This window comes from Labrus mixtus, chromosome 3, assembly GCF_963584025.1.
Source record: "Labrus mixtus chromosome 3, fLabMix1.1, whole genome shotgun sequence".
Taxonomy (NCBI): Eukaryota; Metazoa; Chordata; class Actinopteri; order Labriformes; family Labridae; genus Labrus; species Labrus mixtus.
Genome location: NC_083614.1, coordinates 5666514 through 5682675, shown reverse-complemented (window position 1 = coordinate 5682675; position 16162 = coordinate 5666514). Strand labels below are relative to the sequence as shown.

Sequence of the window (16162 nt, the reverse complement as noted above, 5' to 3'; positions counted from 1 at the left end):
GCACTGCCAAGGTGCCCTTGAGCAAGGCACCAAACCCCAAAAACTGCTCTGGAGCGCTCACTGTGGGCAGCCCCCTCACTCTGAGACCTCTCCATTAATGCATGTCCACAGGATCCTGTTTGTGCATGTGTGTGTTTCAGCCTATGTTTGTGTTCATGTTCATTAGACAGAGTGTAAAACTGAATTTCCCCTCGCGGGATTAATAAAGGATAAATTATATTATTATTATTATAATATTTTTCCACATTGTTTCCACACAAGAGATTGAGAGTTTTGTCTCAGAGGCCGAGGGCTTCTTAAATCATAATTCAAGATAAATGTTCACAAGAGCACACAGCGTATGTGCTGCTGTATATTTTGTCACCTGATGCATCTTTACATGCTGGGTTAAAAATAATGTACCACTCTTCTTTTCAGATGTAAAGTAGGTCACATGTAGTATTTTAAAAAAGGTCAGATTCTTGTTTGGTCTGCCCCTCATCTCTTGAGACGTTCACTCTAGATGAACAGTATGTTGTGTAGCTGTTAGTGGAGATACATGCATCCCACACGGTGTGACACTCAGAGCCTCATGGCGTCCTGAAGACCAGCTGTTGTTATTTTTAATCCCCTGGGCTATGTTTCACAGCAGCAGCACAACCTCACCCACACTGAGCTGAGAGAGAAGGCCTGGACACTGAAGCTACCTTCAAACACACACAAGTACAACCCGAGGTACAATGACAGCTCCTGTGTTAGAGCATCAAACAGCATGGCAAAAAGAAAAGTCCCTCAGAGTGCAGACTACAATAGAAATGGAGCAATACTGATTAAATATGAATGTGGAAAATTTGAAACAATGAGACTGATAGACGGAAAGTTAACAACTGTCAGTGCTGTCAGAGGATTCATAAAGTCAAGTTTACTTTAATATTTACAAATATATTCATTTGACTTGTTATATATAAAACACATTCAAAGTGAGAGGATATGAAAAATGTCCTTAAAATAACACTCTGTGTGTGTCCTGTTTAAAATAACTGATCCTGCATTTTAAACAGCTGTACTGTCACGCTGAATGGTTGAAGCTTTTCCATAAACAATGATAAACCAGACCTTAATGCTTTTAATACTTTGGTCAAATATTGAACATTGCTTACCTTTAAGTGGGATATCTGTCCTCCTTGTTTTTGTGGTTCCAGGTTTTGTCTTGTTTGTGAAAAAAGAGCCTAAAAGAAGCGTCTCTTTCCAGAAGAGCAGCCTTATTGGTCAGACAGTCGGCAGGATCTCTCGAGTTCAGGGTCCAATTGCGTACTGCCTCTGCAGTGGCCTGCGGTCCCATCTGTCCCGGTCCCTAACTGCTCATCGTGTGGGGCTATATTTGGCCCCCGGCTCAGGTTTCACAGCCAGAGTTCTGGCAAGAGGAGAGAGTGTTATGGTGGACCAGGGGGAACAGAAGGTGGTGGGGAACAAGTTATTTGTTAATCAAACACAGTAAACAAGGAAAAACACTGCAGCATGTTGTAATACTTGATAAAGCGGAAACAGAATCATGCGTCAATGAGCCAACTGGGGCTCATGTAACATTCAGGAGCTCACAGTGTGCTGTGGCCACTCTTACAAAACAGGTTGTGGAAAATAAAAACATGTCCAACGTTCTGCTGAATGACTCCATCACTGGCTTTGTTGTTGTTAGAAGCAGGAGGATTTATTGGTGTATTTATGTTTTCTGGTGAATTGCAATTTGAAAATTATTCTGGAGGCATTTTAGAAATGAAGCCATCATGCAGTTTGTCGAGCAGAGCTCTCTGACTTTTGTTTACAGTCCTCTCAGCCATGTCTGCAGCAACATGCAACAGAAAACCATCACAGATTTCATCCAGAAAATGATCTTTATGTTCAGATTTTTTTAAAGAGGACGGTGCACATCAATCGACATGAACACTTAGGCTCATCGTGTAAATGTTTCAGGTTTGCAGAATGATTTAATCTGCAGTCATCACATACATTTTCAGCAGCAGGATGCACATCATCTCGCACATACTCTGTAATCTTCTCAGCGCTGTCTGCAGCTCATGCAGCAGAGCGTCACAGCTCCGCAGAAAGCTGATGAAAATGAATAAATCATCTTTCTCAAATAAAGTTAGTTGCTTATAAAAAGGCCTTCTGAGACCTTTCATGTAGTTGAACCAGTACAATGTCAGTGCAATAGGTGAATTTTGATTTAAGCTCTTATATTTCACTATATCAGATTTCACAAATCGATTTCTGATCCCAATAATCCTACATTGGCTTTGGAGGTTGTGAGATGTAAAGACATCTCATGTAACACATGCAGTAAAGTCACAGCAGCTATTTAGTGCTGCCAATGTTTCCATTTCAGATGACCTGATGACCCAAGACCACCCACCTATCTGTCTTACCCATCAGTGAGTTATCATAAGGCCAGCCTGTTTGGTCAAGGTCAATGCTGTTTAAATGGGGCTGTAAAGATCCAAATATTCAAAGAGGGAACAGTACGCATTTTAAACTCTGCTCAACAACTGACAGACAGAAGTGTCTGATCCGTCATACCAGAAAAACATGGAGGACAAAACTGTCAGTAAGAGAGATATCAGACATCTGTGCAGCCTCTCTTGGTCTATTTCTAGGCCACTATCACATTTTGTTCTCTTAGAGCTATTCTGGTTCTTCATCAATCCACTGATAACAGTCAAGTGCCAGTGATACGTTTGGAAGGAATTTCCACGGTAATTATTGTCTTCATTGAGCACACACACACACACGCACGCACGCACGCACACACACACACACACACACACACACACACACACACACACACACACACATTATTATTATTATTATTACATATTATAAGTAGACAGTGTACTTCGGTGCTTTTCTCCTTTCAAAATGTGATTAATTCATGTAAATTCCATATCGAGTGTTTTTAACAACTTTATTTTGAAATCTTCAACATTCTGCTTTATTTTCATCATCGCTAACTTGATCATTGTATATGCTGCAATACCACTCTGTGACCACTGGAGGGCACTGAACACATCTACACTTAGTTCAACGTAAACTTCACCCTGAGTTAGCAACATTAGCAAACGTGAAATCACATAAAAACAGATTAAAGAAATACGGAGGAGGCTTTCAGAACACCAATCGTTTTGTTGTTTTACAGTAATTGTTTTGAGTAATAGTAGAAATAGTCGGTTTATCAGTGGAAGTTATTTTTTAATAACAAACTGAGGATAACTAGCCTACATGATGCCGTGTTTAATTGTTTTACATCGTTGTCTGAAAACCACAGACTCTTTCAAAATATTCTCTGAAAGTCATAATACGCTGTCATGTCTCAACTCACGATAAATAAACAAAAGGATTAATCTACAACTAGCTGAAAGAACTTTATGATACCACAAAATGTTAAGTTACAAGGTAATATTAAAACATATTAAAAGAGTGATGAGATCTCTCTATCAGTGTTATCTGAAAAGCGTTATGAAATAGTCTTTATATATTTATTGTTCTAGATTCAAACTGCAAACCCTGATTATTTTTTATAAAAGTTACGATCTTGTCAGTTGTGCTTTATTTTGGAAAACACAGCAGTAATGTAGTTTGATGCTCGCTAGCTTGATTATTATGTGCACTGCCTTTCCTCCCTTTGACCACAGGAGGGCAGTGGACTCAGGTCAACGGCCATGTACAACTTGCAGTTGGGGCTCGATTAATTCAGAATAAATATATAAATTAAATAAATGTAAAATAAATTATATAATCTTAATTTGTATTTTCTTGTAACTTAATCTAAAGTTAGCGTATTTGTATATTATAGTAAAATAGTAGCCTGGAATTGTTCACAGAAAGCTGAAAGTACTTACCGGTGGTCTTGGTACGTTAAAATGTGCAATTACTCAATTTGTCCACTAGAGGGAAAACAACCGTGTTCATGTCAAAGTAGACGGGATACCTCGTCAGTAAAGTTACCCTTTAAACTTACTCTGTAATATATAATTAATATTCTAAAACTCCGACATTTACATATACAAAATTCACAACATAGAATATTATGTTATGTGTAAATCAAAAATACAACTTTTTTTTTGGAGAGGACCCGTAGTAAAGTTCAGCAAAAATAGATAATTTCAGTCATAAAATATTTTTTAAACGAAGTTGATACTTAAATTAATTTGTCTGAATAATAACTTGTAACAATATATTTTGTTTTTCCTGCTTCACCGTGAATGTTGTTATCTGAACTTGACAGTTTTAGTTTATTTTGAAAGTACAGCACGTAAAAGCTAATATGGTTCTACTCCTGCTAGCTTGATAAATGTATGTACTGCAGTTCCTCCCTATGACCACAGGAGGGCAGTAACACACATAAGCAACTTTGGTAAGTGGCAAATAAAATGACAAATAAAATTAAATATCTATAGAGGGTAAATATTAAACATACCCCAAATGAAGTTATCTTAAAACAGCTCTTAAATTTAAAAGAAGATTTGAAATTAATGTAGATACTCCTAATATTTGTGCTAAAAATGACTTCATATTTATGATGTTGAGTTTTTTTTTGGCAACCAAACGAAAAAAATCATTAGTTTTGTTGAAAAAATTGTTTATGTTCTTTAATTCATGTCTGATTGCTTTAGTTCGTACGATGTATCACAAAGTACTTGCAGGAAGTTTAAGTTCGCAATCAAAGCATTTATGGTGTTAGCTTTTTATTTAGATTTAACGTGTTGCATTTCCCACCTTTGTCCACAGGAGGGCAGTAAAGTAGCACGTTTGAATCTTTGCCAATGAGCCAACTTAGAACATATATTACAATTTATTCATTGATAACATAGACTGTAAATATTACTAATATATATTACTTGATTACAGGCAGGAAGATATTTAGATCTGATTTAAACGGGTTTAAAATAAATGCTTTCAAATGAACAGTGAAGTTGTTATTGGCATTTTTATCACTAGACACCTGTGAGTGTCTACAACCATTTACTCAAAATGGCTAACATAACATACATACTGACCTATGATACTGAAGTTTTCCGAGTACACATGTACCACTGTTTAGTTAAATAAGCTCGTACTCACTGTAATCCCATTTAGGAAGTTTTCCTTTGCCTTCGATTTTAAAATGTGAAACATTTTCAAAACGCGCTTTCGCCCCGATTAAGTTTGTCCTTTCACGCTTTCCATTGCAGCTCAATGATTGGCCAGGCGACAACTATGGCGCTGTCCGCCTATTTGTAAAAAACACCATGAAAACTTAAACCAGGTGCTTTACAGGACGAGGAGAGTGTATCTGACGCTTTCTTTGTAATAACCGGATGTTGGAGTTTATTGTTTCTTGATGTGAAGCAGGATTAAAACAGACATGTTGTCTCTGCATTAGCGCGGCATGCTAACAAACCTGCTAGCATCACATCAACAACACAGCAGCGGAAAGGTTTGATCTGTAAGAGACACATTACTACATGAATTAAGATGTTTAGAAGTGTGCTTTTTATGTCATTAAGTTTGATTGTTTAGTGTTAGGATTTCCGTGATGCTAACATGACATCTTCACAAGTTTATGTTCAAAACATAAAAAACAAGTACCAGCTGTCACACTGAAATTATTCTAATCATTTGGGATGTAATCATCTTCATTTACAGACTCAGGAGTCAATGAATACATACATACATGTAATACATACAAAGTAATAAATGTAATGAAATATGCTCTGAACATATCCATGTGTCATGAAACTAACAACATCAAAATGTTTTTGGATCAGATTTTACAGAACAATCTTTTGTCTTTTTTTACACATTACATCATCAACAATGATCATTTTGAGTCCCTGATTCCTGCACACATTGTGTTTGTTTGCTGTGGTTTGGTGTTTTAGTGTTTTTAAACAGAACTGAGTTGGAAAGAAACGCTTTTTAGGTTTTCTGCAGCTTTCATGTGCAACCACCTTTTGTCTGATTTGTAATACTGTTACTTTGATACTCTTCTGATACCATGTGATTAAAAAAACGATATCTACTTCTTAAAACAGGAGGTGCATAGGAGAGGGTTAAAATCATTTAAAACATTACAAGGAAATTCCTGCACACTAGTGCCTACTTCTTTTAGTTGTAGTGATATGGAAAGAGGTATCATCATTGTTTAATTTGAACTAGTTTTGTATTCAAGTATAAAGTTCTGGTTATGTGACACAACCATTTTCCTTGTTTAGGTTATCCTTGTTTTCCAACATGCCTGCCTTTCGACAAGTGGGGGAGAAGCAGCTTCCTAACCAGATACTGTGCATGGCATGGTCTCCTAAAAGAGATCTTATTGCTCTTGCAAACACAACTGGAGAGGTAGGCGTAAACAGTTTTCATCCTGTGACATCCTGTCACATCTTTTATGGCTTTTTTTAAAATTGTCTTGTTTTTGTTTGTTCACAGTTATTGCTCCATCGCTTGGCTAGTTTCCAGCGTGTTTGGAGCTTGCCTCCCATTGAGTGTACTGGGAAGGAGATCACTGCGCTCGATTGGCGCCCTGATGGAAAAAGTAAGGGAACACTGTGCACATCTTTGTGTTTTTAATTGTCCCGTTCCCCCGATAGGAACATGAAGCTGTTATATTTGTTTTCTCTCTTTAATCCACAGTTTTGGCCTTCAGCGTCAGAGACACCAAGCAGGTGGTGCTGTGTGGTGTGGAGAAAGCAGAGATCCTCCATGTGTTTCCAATGCAGAACCCGGTCACCTGCATGCACTGGATGGAGGTGACTGATGAGAGCAGGTATGAATGAGGCTCAGGAATCTGAATCAATAAAAACATAGGGTGTCTGATTGTGTAGAGTAAGGTGAACGTTTGGTTTGTTGTTGTGTTTCAGTGCCCTCAGCTCCTTCTACAACTCAGAAGATGAATCCAAACTATTTCTCCCCAAGTTACCGACCCTCCCAAAGAGGTAACACGAGCATCATCTGCAGGCCAGTTAAAGACATCTAGCTTTCAATGAATAACATTGTCTGAACTTCTGTTTTACCCCAGCTACAGCACAACTTCAAAGATCTTCAGGTTAGACAATATTCTTTTTTCGCAGACATCACTGTGTTGTCAACTTTTCTTACTCTAGTGATAGTAACGCTGTATTTTAATCTGTCTGTGTCACAGTGAGGAGAAGTCTGATGAGATCATGAATCTGCTGGGAGAAGTCAGGTAAATCAAAGGTTTTAAAACTGATAAACATTATCTGAGTCTTTTACACACTGCATGTTATTTCTCCTCTTTGTGTTTTGTCTCCCTGCAGACTGAACGTTCTGGTTCTTGGAGGAGATGCCGGCTTTGTGGAGCTTTATGCTTACGGGATGTACAAGATCACCACTCTGACGGGGGTGAGGCTCCTTTTCCTCGTTACCTATCTTTAAATGAATCAATGAATCAGGTTCAAGTTTTTATGTTGAAGACTGAAAATTCTTCAAATATTTCCCAGAAATGTTGGATCTGAAGTGTAAAACTGTTTGATTAAAATGATTCTAAACTGGATTCTGTGTAAAGCCTGTGGACAGGAGTGTGATGAGGATGTTTGATGTGTGGTTTAGAATAGAATAGAATAGAATTACTTTATTGATCCCAAACTGGTTTGTGTATATATGAATCTATTTAAGTATGTATTTGGCAAATTAACATTATGGATTTATTTATTTTTACTTATTATTGTATTTCATTTTCTTGTCCTTGTACAAAGGGCAGATTTCTAGTTTTTTTCTTCCTGCTACCTTTTCGTTCTTTGTATAGGCCCAAGTGAAAAAGAAAGGAGGCCTCTACATTGAACTGCTTAAACAAATTAAATAAGAAATTAACTTGTGGTGACATTTTAAACTCAGAAAAACGCCCATGATTAAGATCACAGAAAACTTAAATTATTAAACATCACTAGAGGTCCCAAGGTAAAACTCATCCTGTTAGCATGCTGCTTCATATCGATGGTTAGGAATACTACAGAGTCATTCATGTCTTTTCATGTGATATCTCTGTACAGGTATCGGGAACCTGCCGCAGTCTGAGTCTGTCCAGTGATCTCAAGTCTCTGTCCGTCATCACACAAGTCCGGTCTGCTGACAACAAGCCAGAGATGTGCTACATTCAGGTCAGATGGATGATTCAGCTTCCTGCCCTTAAGATCTTTTTTCTTTCATTTCCTAATTTCTGCTCACTCTTGTGTTTGTGTTTTCTTTTATTTTGTCTGCCAGCTGGACACAGGCTTGCTGTCAGACTGTCTCCCTGAGGTGACCAGGATGGCGCGCAAGTTCACCCACATCTCCACCCTGCTGCAGTACCTGCACCTCTCTCTCACCTGCATGTGTGAAGCCTGGGAGGACATCCTCATGCAGATGGATCTGCGCCTCACTAAGTTTGTTCAGGTCAGATGCTGAGTTTGTACAGTAGTTGGCTACAAAACAAAGAGCCTGATTCACTAAAGGATTGTAAGAAAAACTCAAGCAAAGGGTTAAATGCACCCGTAACTGTGCTGCAGAGCGAACAGTTAGGGCTGCAGCGACTAATTCACAAACAGCCAGGCACAGTTAGAGTGATAAAGTTACCGTCTGCTGATGGCTGGCTGTCACTGTGCCACAGTTTTTATAAGAGACGTCCAGAGCAAAATTTCCAGTGATCATAAAAACAATTCCTCTTCTGTGAGACTTAAAAATGAATGATCATCAATGACATTACTATTATGAAGATATTCAGGGGTTAAATCATTCCACGGCTCTCAGTGGAGTCGATCTGGAGCTGTTACATAAGGCGGTTCTTCAAGTTGTCCTTACTTGGTCCATTCAGGAAAGAAGCTTTGTTTTTAAAGGTCAAACTGTTTTTTTTTTTAGGCACAATGAACTTGAAAAAAGTGTCGTCTTCCTGACACGCTTTATGTGGACCAAATCGTGCTCCTTCAGCATGATAGCACAGCTCCATGCAGATAGCTGCTCTCCATACTGATGCATAACGAGAGCTAACTGCAGAGAGCAGGGACAATTTTCGGGCATGTTTTCACCTGAATATCATTAGCACTATATGCGATCATATCACATATGAATGAATCAGCTCCAGAGAGTGAAACAATGTTCTTATATGCCTCTTTTTACAGGAAAAGAACACAAGCACTCAAGTACAGGATGAGTTTCTGGAGCTTCTACTGTGGGGACAGTCAAGGTGAGAAAGTGTCCCTTAGATGAGGGGGGAGCCCTTTTCAGTGGGGTCAAGAATGTGTGCGGGCTTTTTCTGCTGTAGATGATGATGGTATGATATCCTGTGCAAGTTAATGCACTCGTTTGTAACCATTGTCTCTCTGCTCCCATGAAGCCCTGAGCTGCAGGCTCTTCTCATGAACCAGCTGACCGTCAAGGTGAGAGAAAAACGCTTTTCAAGTCCTCCTTTAAGAGCAGGGCAGATTGGATTTTCCTCTGAAATATATTTGTTTTTTTCTTTACCTCAGGGACTGAAGAAGCTCGGCCAGTCCATCGAGTCCTCATATTCCAGCATCCAGAAGCTGGTGATCAGCCACCTGCAGAGGTATATTCAGCCTTTTAGTCCTCCATGCAGCATACCACCTGTAAATCCTTTTGTTATAATCTCCTCTTCTCTGCTCGTTTTGTCTGTAGCGGCTCTGAGGCTCTGCTGTATCACCTCAGTGAGGTGAAGGGCATGTCCCTGTGGAAGCAGAAGTTCGAGCCCCTCGGCCTGGATTCAGAAGCAATAGAAGGTATCATCTCTCCTCCTCATCATAGAAGATGAATTAAATGCTCATAAATATTTTTCATCATCCTTGATCACGCGTGCTTTTGTATGATTTCAGGAGCTATCACAGCTGTGGGGTCATTCTCTCTGAAAGCCAACGAGCTGCTGCAGTGAGTTTTGTGGTTTCTTTGTCATTAGCTTCTTGTACCATTAGCAATGCTCATGTCATTGATTGTGTCATGTGTACTGTGTAATAACATTTTTTTTGTCCTTTAGGGTTATTGACAAGAGCATGAAAAACTTTAAAGCCTTTTTCCGGTGGTTGTATGTCGGTAAGAATAAAAATGACTTTGTGAGATTCAATAAATGTGGAGGAGTTTGACTTGTTGATCCTAGCATAGGTTCATTATTATTATAATGTGTATTCATGATGTAGTGTCACAGAGGTTTTTACCTGAAGTGTTTTGTTTCCTTACAGCTATGCTGAGGATGTGTGAGGAGCATGTACCACCAGAGCTCAACAAGGTGAGTTGTTAGAGCAGCTGAAGTCGAGGTTTGAGATGTTTTAATTAGTTGTGATTTTTTTTTTTCTAACATGCTGATTAATCCCTCAGATGACGCAGAAGGATATCGCGTTTGTTGCTGACTTCCTGTCTGAGCATTTCAGTGAGGTGAGATCTACATGATGGCCCTGTTAAAGAGATGTGTTGAAAATGTTTCTAACTTTATAACATTTTACCATTTAAGTCATTTTAAGTTTAATTTATTTCTTTGTTTACTTCTGCTACCTATTGAAACAGATCTCTTTCATTCCACTACTTCATTTTCAAAATTCAACTAGTTTTCCGAAATGACCAACCCTGCCTTTAACATACCTTGTGTGTCCATAGTACTCTCTTATTCACCTGCACAGGGACTACAGTTGAAAATAATCCTTGATCACTAAACTGTCACATTGCAATAAAATAACAGCACCATGCCGTCTATGTGCGATATATCAGAGATCAATGTCTGATTGTCATCAATTATCATACAGCAGGATCTGAGTTTTGAATGTCTTACCCAGGAGAAACTCCATCCAAAGACAGAAATGTAACATCATTATTCATGTTTCTTTGTTTAACAGAATGAAGAACTTTTTGATCGTAAAGGAAAGTACTTCAACGTAGAGCGAGTTGGTCAGGTGAGTGCTTTTCTGTTGTGTTGCCTCCAGTGTTTGTCTGAGGTTTCTGTCTAACAACAGTCTGTTTTTTTTATGTGGATATTTTAGTACCTGAAGGATGAGGATGATGACCTTGTGTCTCCACCCAACACGAAGGGAAATCAGTGGCTGAAGTTTTTACAGGAGAGCTCACACCTGAAGGGTGAACTTTGATTTTGACTTTAGAAGTTTTGAAAACGTGTCAGTTGTTACTCGTTTACTGGGGTCAGTCAATGTGTCACATTTGACAGATGAAATGTTTGACTCTTTTGTCTCTAGAGAGCCCGCTGCTGTTTCCTTCATATCCACAGAAGTCGCTGCACTTTGTCAAGAGGATGATGGAGAATGTGATTGAGCAGTGTCTACAGAAACCTGCCGTGAGTTCTTGTACATTTTCTGCAAATCACAGCATTGACTTTATATACGAGTCAAGCAGAAGCGTGTCGCAGCATGCTATGTTTCTAATGGCCAGCAGGGGGCAAAATGACTACTTGCATAAATAACTGAAATGGAAATTTCAACTTCTCACTTAATTTACTATCTCAGTTATAATTTTTCTAACAACAATGGTCTCAATCTCTAGTCACAAGTCTTCTTTGTTAAAAATTAATTAATTAAAACATGACCATTTCTTTTTTTTCACAACAAACCTCAAATTAAAACAATCATTTCTTAAATTATTGCTGTGATGCAACATATCTTTACCTTAACAGGTGATACATAAAAAAACATCAGTTGTAAAGTCTTCATCAAAACCCTACTCCTATTTATTTTTCAATCTCTATACGTATACACATATAAAACTTCTAAGTGCCTCATGGTAAGTACTGAATTACTCATTGATTTAAATGATCTGTGTTCACTCCATAATTAAGTTTTTTTTACATTCCCTTTTAGAGTTATGTAGAAGATGCAGCAGCATATTCTTCAGGACGTTGCTACTTTTTTTTGTCGCAACTATTGCAACAAATGAATAGGCCGCAGTAGGCCGCACTTCTAATGTACTGCAGTTGTAATTTTAGAAAATGATTTTGTTTCACATGTTGTTGATCTTTTGTTTATGTGCAGGAAGTGATTGGGAAGTCTATAAAACAGTCCATCTTTCTGCCTCTTTACACAGTCCCAGAGAGGTACGACATCATCTGTTAATAATCTGTGTTCTTCCTCTATTTGACTTAATTAATGTTAAAGGTAATATGATATATGTAATTGTATATTTTCATTGTCTTTCCAGCTCTGAAAGCACTCCACGACTTTTTGAGCTTCCATCCTTGTACGTAAAAAACACGATCATGCAGTTTTTTAAACCTTCTCTGCAGTCAGATGATGTTTTGTAACCGTGATCTTTCTTTGTTTTCCCACAGGTGGAATGACAAGAAAGCTAAAATGCACTATGTTTTGTTCTGCATGCCAGAGATTTCATCCTCTAAGCTCTTCCTGCTACGCAAACCAACAGACCCTAACAAGTACGTTTTTGTCATTTCAATTTGAAGTCAAGATTTTTTTCTTTATAGGTTCAATCTGTTTTTTTAACTATATTCATTTTGCTCTCACAGACATATCGCCAACAGCGTGGTGTCCATTAACCTCAGCCACCACCTGGACAGTGCAGATGATGATAATGCTGCAGCCCAGTGAGTGCCTCTCATGTTACTCCTTTTATTTTAAAGAGACATTAATGAGAAGTTCTTCTTCAGATCATGAAAGTGTTCCTACAACTACTGACCATGTTTTTCTACGGCAGGCCTAACTGTGTGTACAGCTACCTCGATGCTCGTTTCTATGACGATGAGATGCTAACTGTGGTCCTCCAAGGCTCAGAAGAACAAAACAAGAGGCGTGTCCTGGCTCAGCTTCCTCTTGCTTCCACAATGAACTGTGCAAGTGAATTCAACTGGGAGCCTAACATGAGGTGTGTCTGTGTGACTGACGTTGTATCATTGTATGGTTACCATGGGGACGAGGACGCTGTGTGAAGAGGACTAACTCTTTAAAGAAAATAAATGTCATTGGGTACTTTGTGTTACAATCAGGAAGCTCGATGTTAGAAATTACGTATTGGTTTACAATTAAGGGGTATTTCTGGTATCCCTTAAATTCCAAAAGTTTTCCATGTCTTAATGACTAATCAGTCCAAAAAGTTTGGATTTGTTTCCTGTAGACTGCTTCAGCTAGCTGTAGTACTTGAGGTGAAACACATGGGATCAGTACTTCCACTGACACGCTCAAATAGTTCTTCTAAGGTCTGACAACATTAAGACAGAATCCCTGCAGAGAGAGACCTTTGAATGAAGGTAAGCTGCTCTGTTGGACACCAGAAACACTCGCTACACTTTCGCTCTCTTCAAAGAAACAAGACTCAATTGCAGCAAACTATAATTTAACCTCGAAGAACATTTTTGGACATTTGGATATGATTCAATTCAATTCAACACTCAAAATCAAGTTCCAGATTAAAGACAACACAATACATATATAGACAGCATGATATATACTGGTAAACAATTTGCGTATATAAGTGTTTCTGTACCAATGTCTCCAAATCTGAGACTAGTAATGAACAGAACTGAATCTGATGGTGGTGCATGCTTGCTTAGTTTGTCTCTACGTGTGCAGTATGGAGAGGTATACTATACAGTTTAAACAAAGAGTTATTTACAACATGTGAAAACCAGCTAAACTTGCATGCAAGAATGTTTGCTTAAAGTACATCTTGCAACCTTTAAATATCGTCATCATCACTATTTCTTCTCAGTGATAAAAAGACCAAGATAACTGACTGTATCACACACCTCAAGATTATTGTTTCTAGCTAATTGGATTTGCTTGGTTTTTTTGTGTTGTGTTACAAATAAATAATTGTTGGATCTGAACTAACCATTTAAAACACTAAAAAGTTAGACAATAACAAAACAAAATACAAACTGAAGAAATGTTAGTATAGCAGCTCCTGTTATCTTCAAGGTGAAATGACAATGGAGTCCGTCTGCTTTGAAGAGAGTGATGTAACGGCTGTTTTTGGTAGCAAAGAAACAATCTTGTGCTTTCACAAAAAGGATATCTCTAATGTTGTCAACATGTAGAATAACAGTCTGAGCCTTGGTGGAAAAACAAACGCTTATAGCCGATGTACTTTGATCAGGCCCTTTTGCCTGCAGGGATTATGTTGCAGACAGTTTCACAGCGACCAGCTGAAGCTGTCTACTGAATCAAGTCCAAAACTTTTTGTACCTCCAAGTCATTTAGACCTCATTATGTTTAAAATAAGGGCACAGGAATAATAAAACCAGAGTTCCTGTTTTAACAGTTCAGAGTTTTTACTGAAAAGAAGTCTGTCTCTGTGCTGCCAGATAATCTGCCTTTTTCTTTCCCGTTGTATATCCATCCATTAATCTAATTGCACAACATCAGTCATTAGAGCTCTTAATCTCTAACAAAGAAATGCAGATTCACTAATACTCTGTGCTTTGTCAGATTAGAGTCGTACTGTAATGTACTAAAATAAAATCAATAAAACAAATCAAAGCACAGCAGGGATATAGGCTAACGTTTAGCATTAGCTCCAAGGGCCACCAAAATAAGCATCAATCTACTGAAACTGTTTAAAAGGTGTTTGACCCTTTTTGTTGTTTAGTCCCTATAATGTGTAAAAATTGAGCCCATGTTTATATAACTGGAATTCCTCACCAAGGGGCTATACATGAGGTAAATACGGTTTGTGAAAATGTAGTACATCTCATGGCACTGGGTCACTACACAGTTTGAACTGAATATTATATTTTTCTAATTTCATTAAGACATGAAATTTAAGTCAATTTCAAATAAATATATATTTTTGACAATATTCTGACAATAAATATATATATTTTTTCTTATCTTACTTTATGAATAAAAGTACCAGTAATACATGTTGAGGTTGTAAAACTGCTAAAACAACAATGCACATTTTTTCTTTGCAAGAAATGAAACTGATCAAATCTGAAATTGCAAGGTTTTTAAAACAAATTCTAGATCAAATAAATATCTGTATAGCACAAATAGGGATTATCTCTTTCTATACACAGTGGTGCAGCCAGTGTTTCTCACATTAAAGCAATAGCTTACTTACTAAAATACTTTGAATTTCTCAACATTGTGTCTCCTAATATTAGTTTTCATTCACATTTTTTAAAGTTGGGTGATCACAACTTTCTGTGAGTTTATAATCATAAGGCCCAAATCCTTTAAACACCCTGTAGTAATCTTTCCATCACTTGCACTTGTTAAGGTGAGCGGGGTTGCAAATCAGTTTCCAAATGTTTGTTCTGCTGGTAATAAAAAATATATATTTTAGTCATATTGATTTAAATTGTCCATATTTGTATCAATTTTAAAATCTATTGCAAGGTATAATTACATCCCTATATGTAATCCTTGATATCAGGTTGGACCAGCAGACCAGTGCCATTCCATGCCAAAACCTGGTGTTGGGGAATCAGTGGCGTGAACTGGAGAGCATGAAGGCTCAGTTTGTGGCTGTCAATGGAATCCGCAAAGTGGCCTGTGTGGTATGTGGAGATTATCTTCTCATTTGATTCAGTTTGTGGTGATTTGATGTTCAGAAAAAAATTGAATGCAGAATTTCTATTAAATGAGTATTGTGGATCATAACATGAACTGTTTCTCTCCTCGCAGCTAAGCGCCAATCTGCGGCACATACGCGTTTTTGAAATGGATGTAGAAGATGAAGATGATGAGGGAGCCGAGTCGCAGAACACCAGTGCTGACCAGGACGCACTGGACATCACTATGAGCAGCACAGGGCAGGGAGGAGAGGAACGAGCTGAGGCGGACGATGAAGCTGGAGGGCAAAGAGGAGATGTGCTTCAAAACCCCGAGGAACGTCTAGAGTCAGAGGAAGCTCTCGAACTCTCTTAAAAAACAACAAGCTAAACCCCATCTTGAGCTTCTTGCTATTTTTTCCAATGCTCTAAATGTCATGTTTTTGTATGAAAATAAACAGGTTTGTTTTGATATTTTTTTATTTTTCTTTAAACTGTGATCAATTGGTTTATATTCTAAAACATTGTTATCACGATGCCTTCTGCATTATTAGAGAAGAGATAGAATCGACCACCACTGTACTCTTGATCATTTAGAAACCAGAAGCTGAATAGTTAGGTTTGTGGAGCAAAGACACCCTAGTGGTTATGTATGTGTGTATATATATATATATATATATATATACTGTATATGCCCAATGTACA

The 16162-nt window shown here is 38.0% G+C and overlaps 2 protein-coding genes across 5 annotated transcripts in view; one reads left to right on the top strand and one right to left on the bottom strand.

The window, feature by feature from the left end:
* palld (palladin, cytoskeletal associated protein) overlaps positions 1 to 1295 on the bottom strand; it is a 69559-nt gene extending 68264 nt beyond the window's left edge. For 2 of the 4 annotated variants that reach the window (XM_061029347.1, XM_061029375.1), the window contains exon 1: positions 1140 to 1295. The gene's annotated coding sequence lies outside the window, so the exon portion shown is untranslated. The remainder of the gene's footprint in view (positions 1 to 1139) is intronic. The other 2 variants (XM_061029366.1, XM_061029356.1) reach the window with 1 other exon arrangement.
* Positions 1296 to 5188: 3893 nt separating this feature from the next.
* On the top strand, positions 5189 to 15929 carry anapc4 (anaphase promoting complex subunit 4). Its single transcript, XM_061029333.1, has 28 exons — positions 5189 to 5458; positions 6228 to 6354; positions 6442 to 6547; positions 6646 to 6778; positions 6873 to 6947; positions 7031 to 7057; positions 7154 to 7198; positions 7290 to 7374; positions 8022 to 8129; positions 8233 to 8403; positions 9126 to 9190; positions 9341 to 9383; positions 9474 to 9550; positions 9640 to 9740; positions 9834 to 9885; positions 9992 to 10047; positions 10194 to 10240; positions 10330 to 10386; positions 10842 to 10898; positions 10986 to 11079; positions 11196 to 11293; positions 11985 to 12046; positions 12151 to 12189; positions 12281 to 12382; positions 12473 to 12550; positions 12661 to 12828; positions 15340 to 15463; positions 15591 to 15929. The coding sequence occupies exons 2-28, from the start codon at positions 6247 to 6249 to the stop codon at positions 15831 to 15833; spliced, it is 2421 nt and encodes an 806-aa protein (XP_060885316.1). The 5' UTR covers positions 5189 to 5458; positions 6228 to 6246; the 3' UTR covers positions 15834 to 15929.
* Positions 15930 to 16162: the final 233 nt, after the last annotated feature.

Coding starts and splice junctions, on each gene's coding strand:
- anapc4 (XM_061029333.1), top strand. CDS start 6,247: ATGCCTGCCTTTCGACAAGTGGGGGAGAAGCAGCTTCCTAACCAGATA. Junction 6,355..6,441: donor TTGCAAACACAACTGGAGAG/GTAGGCGTAAAC, acceptor GTTTGTTCACAG/TTATTGCTCCATCGCTTGGC. Junction 9,741..9,833: donor GGATTCAGAAGCAATAGAAG/GTATCATCTCTC, acceptor GTATGATTTCAG/GAGCTATCACAGCTGTGGGG.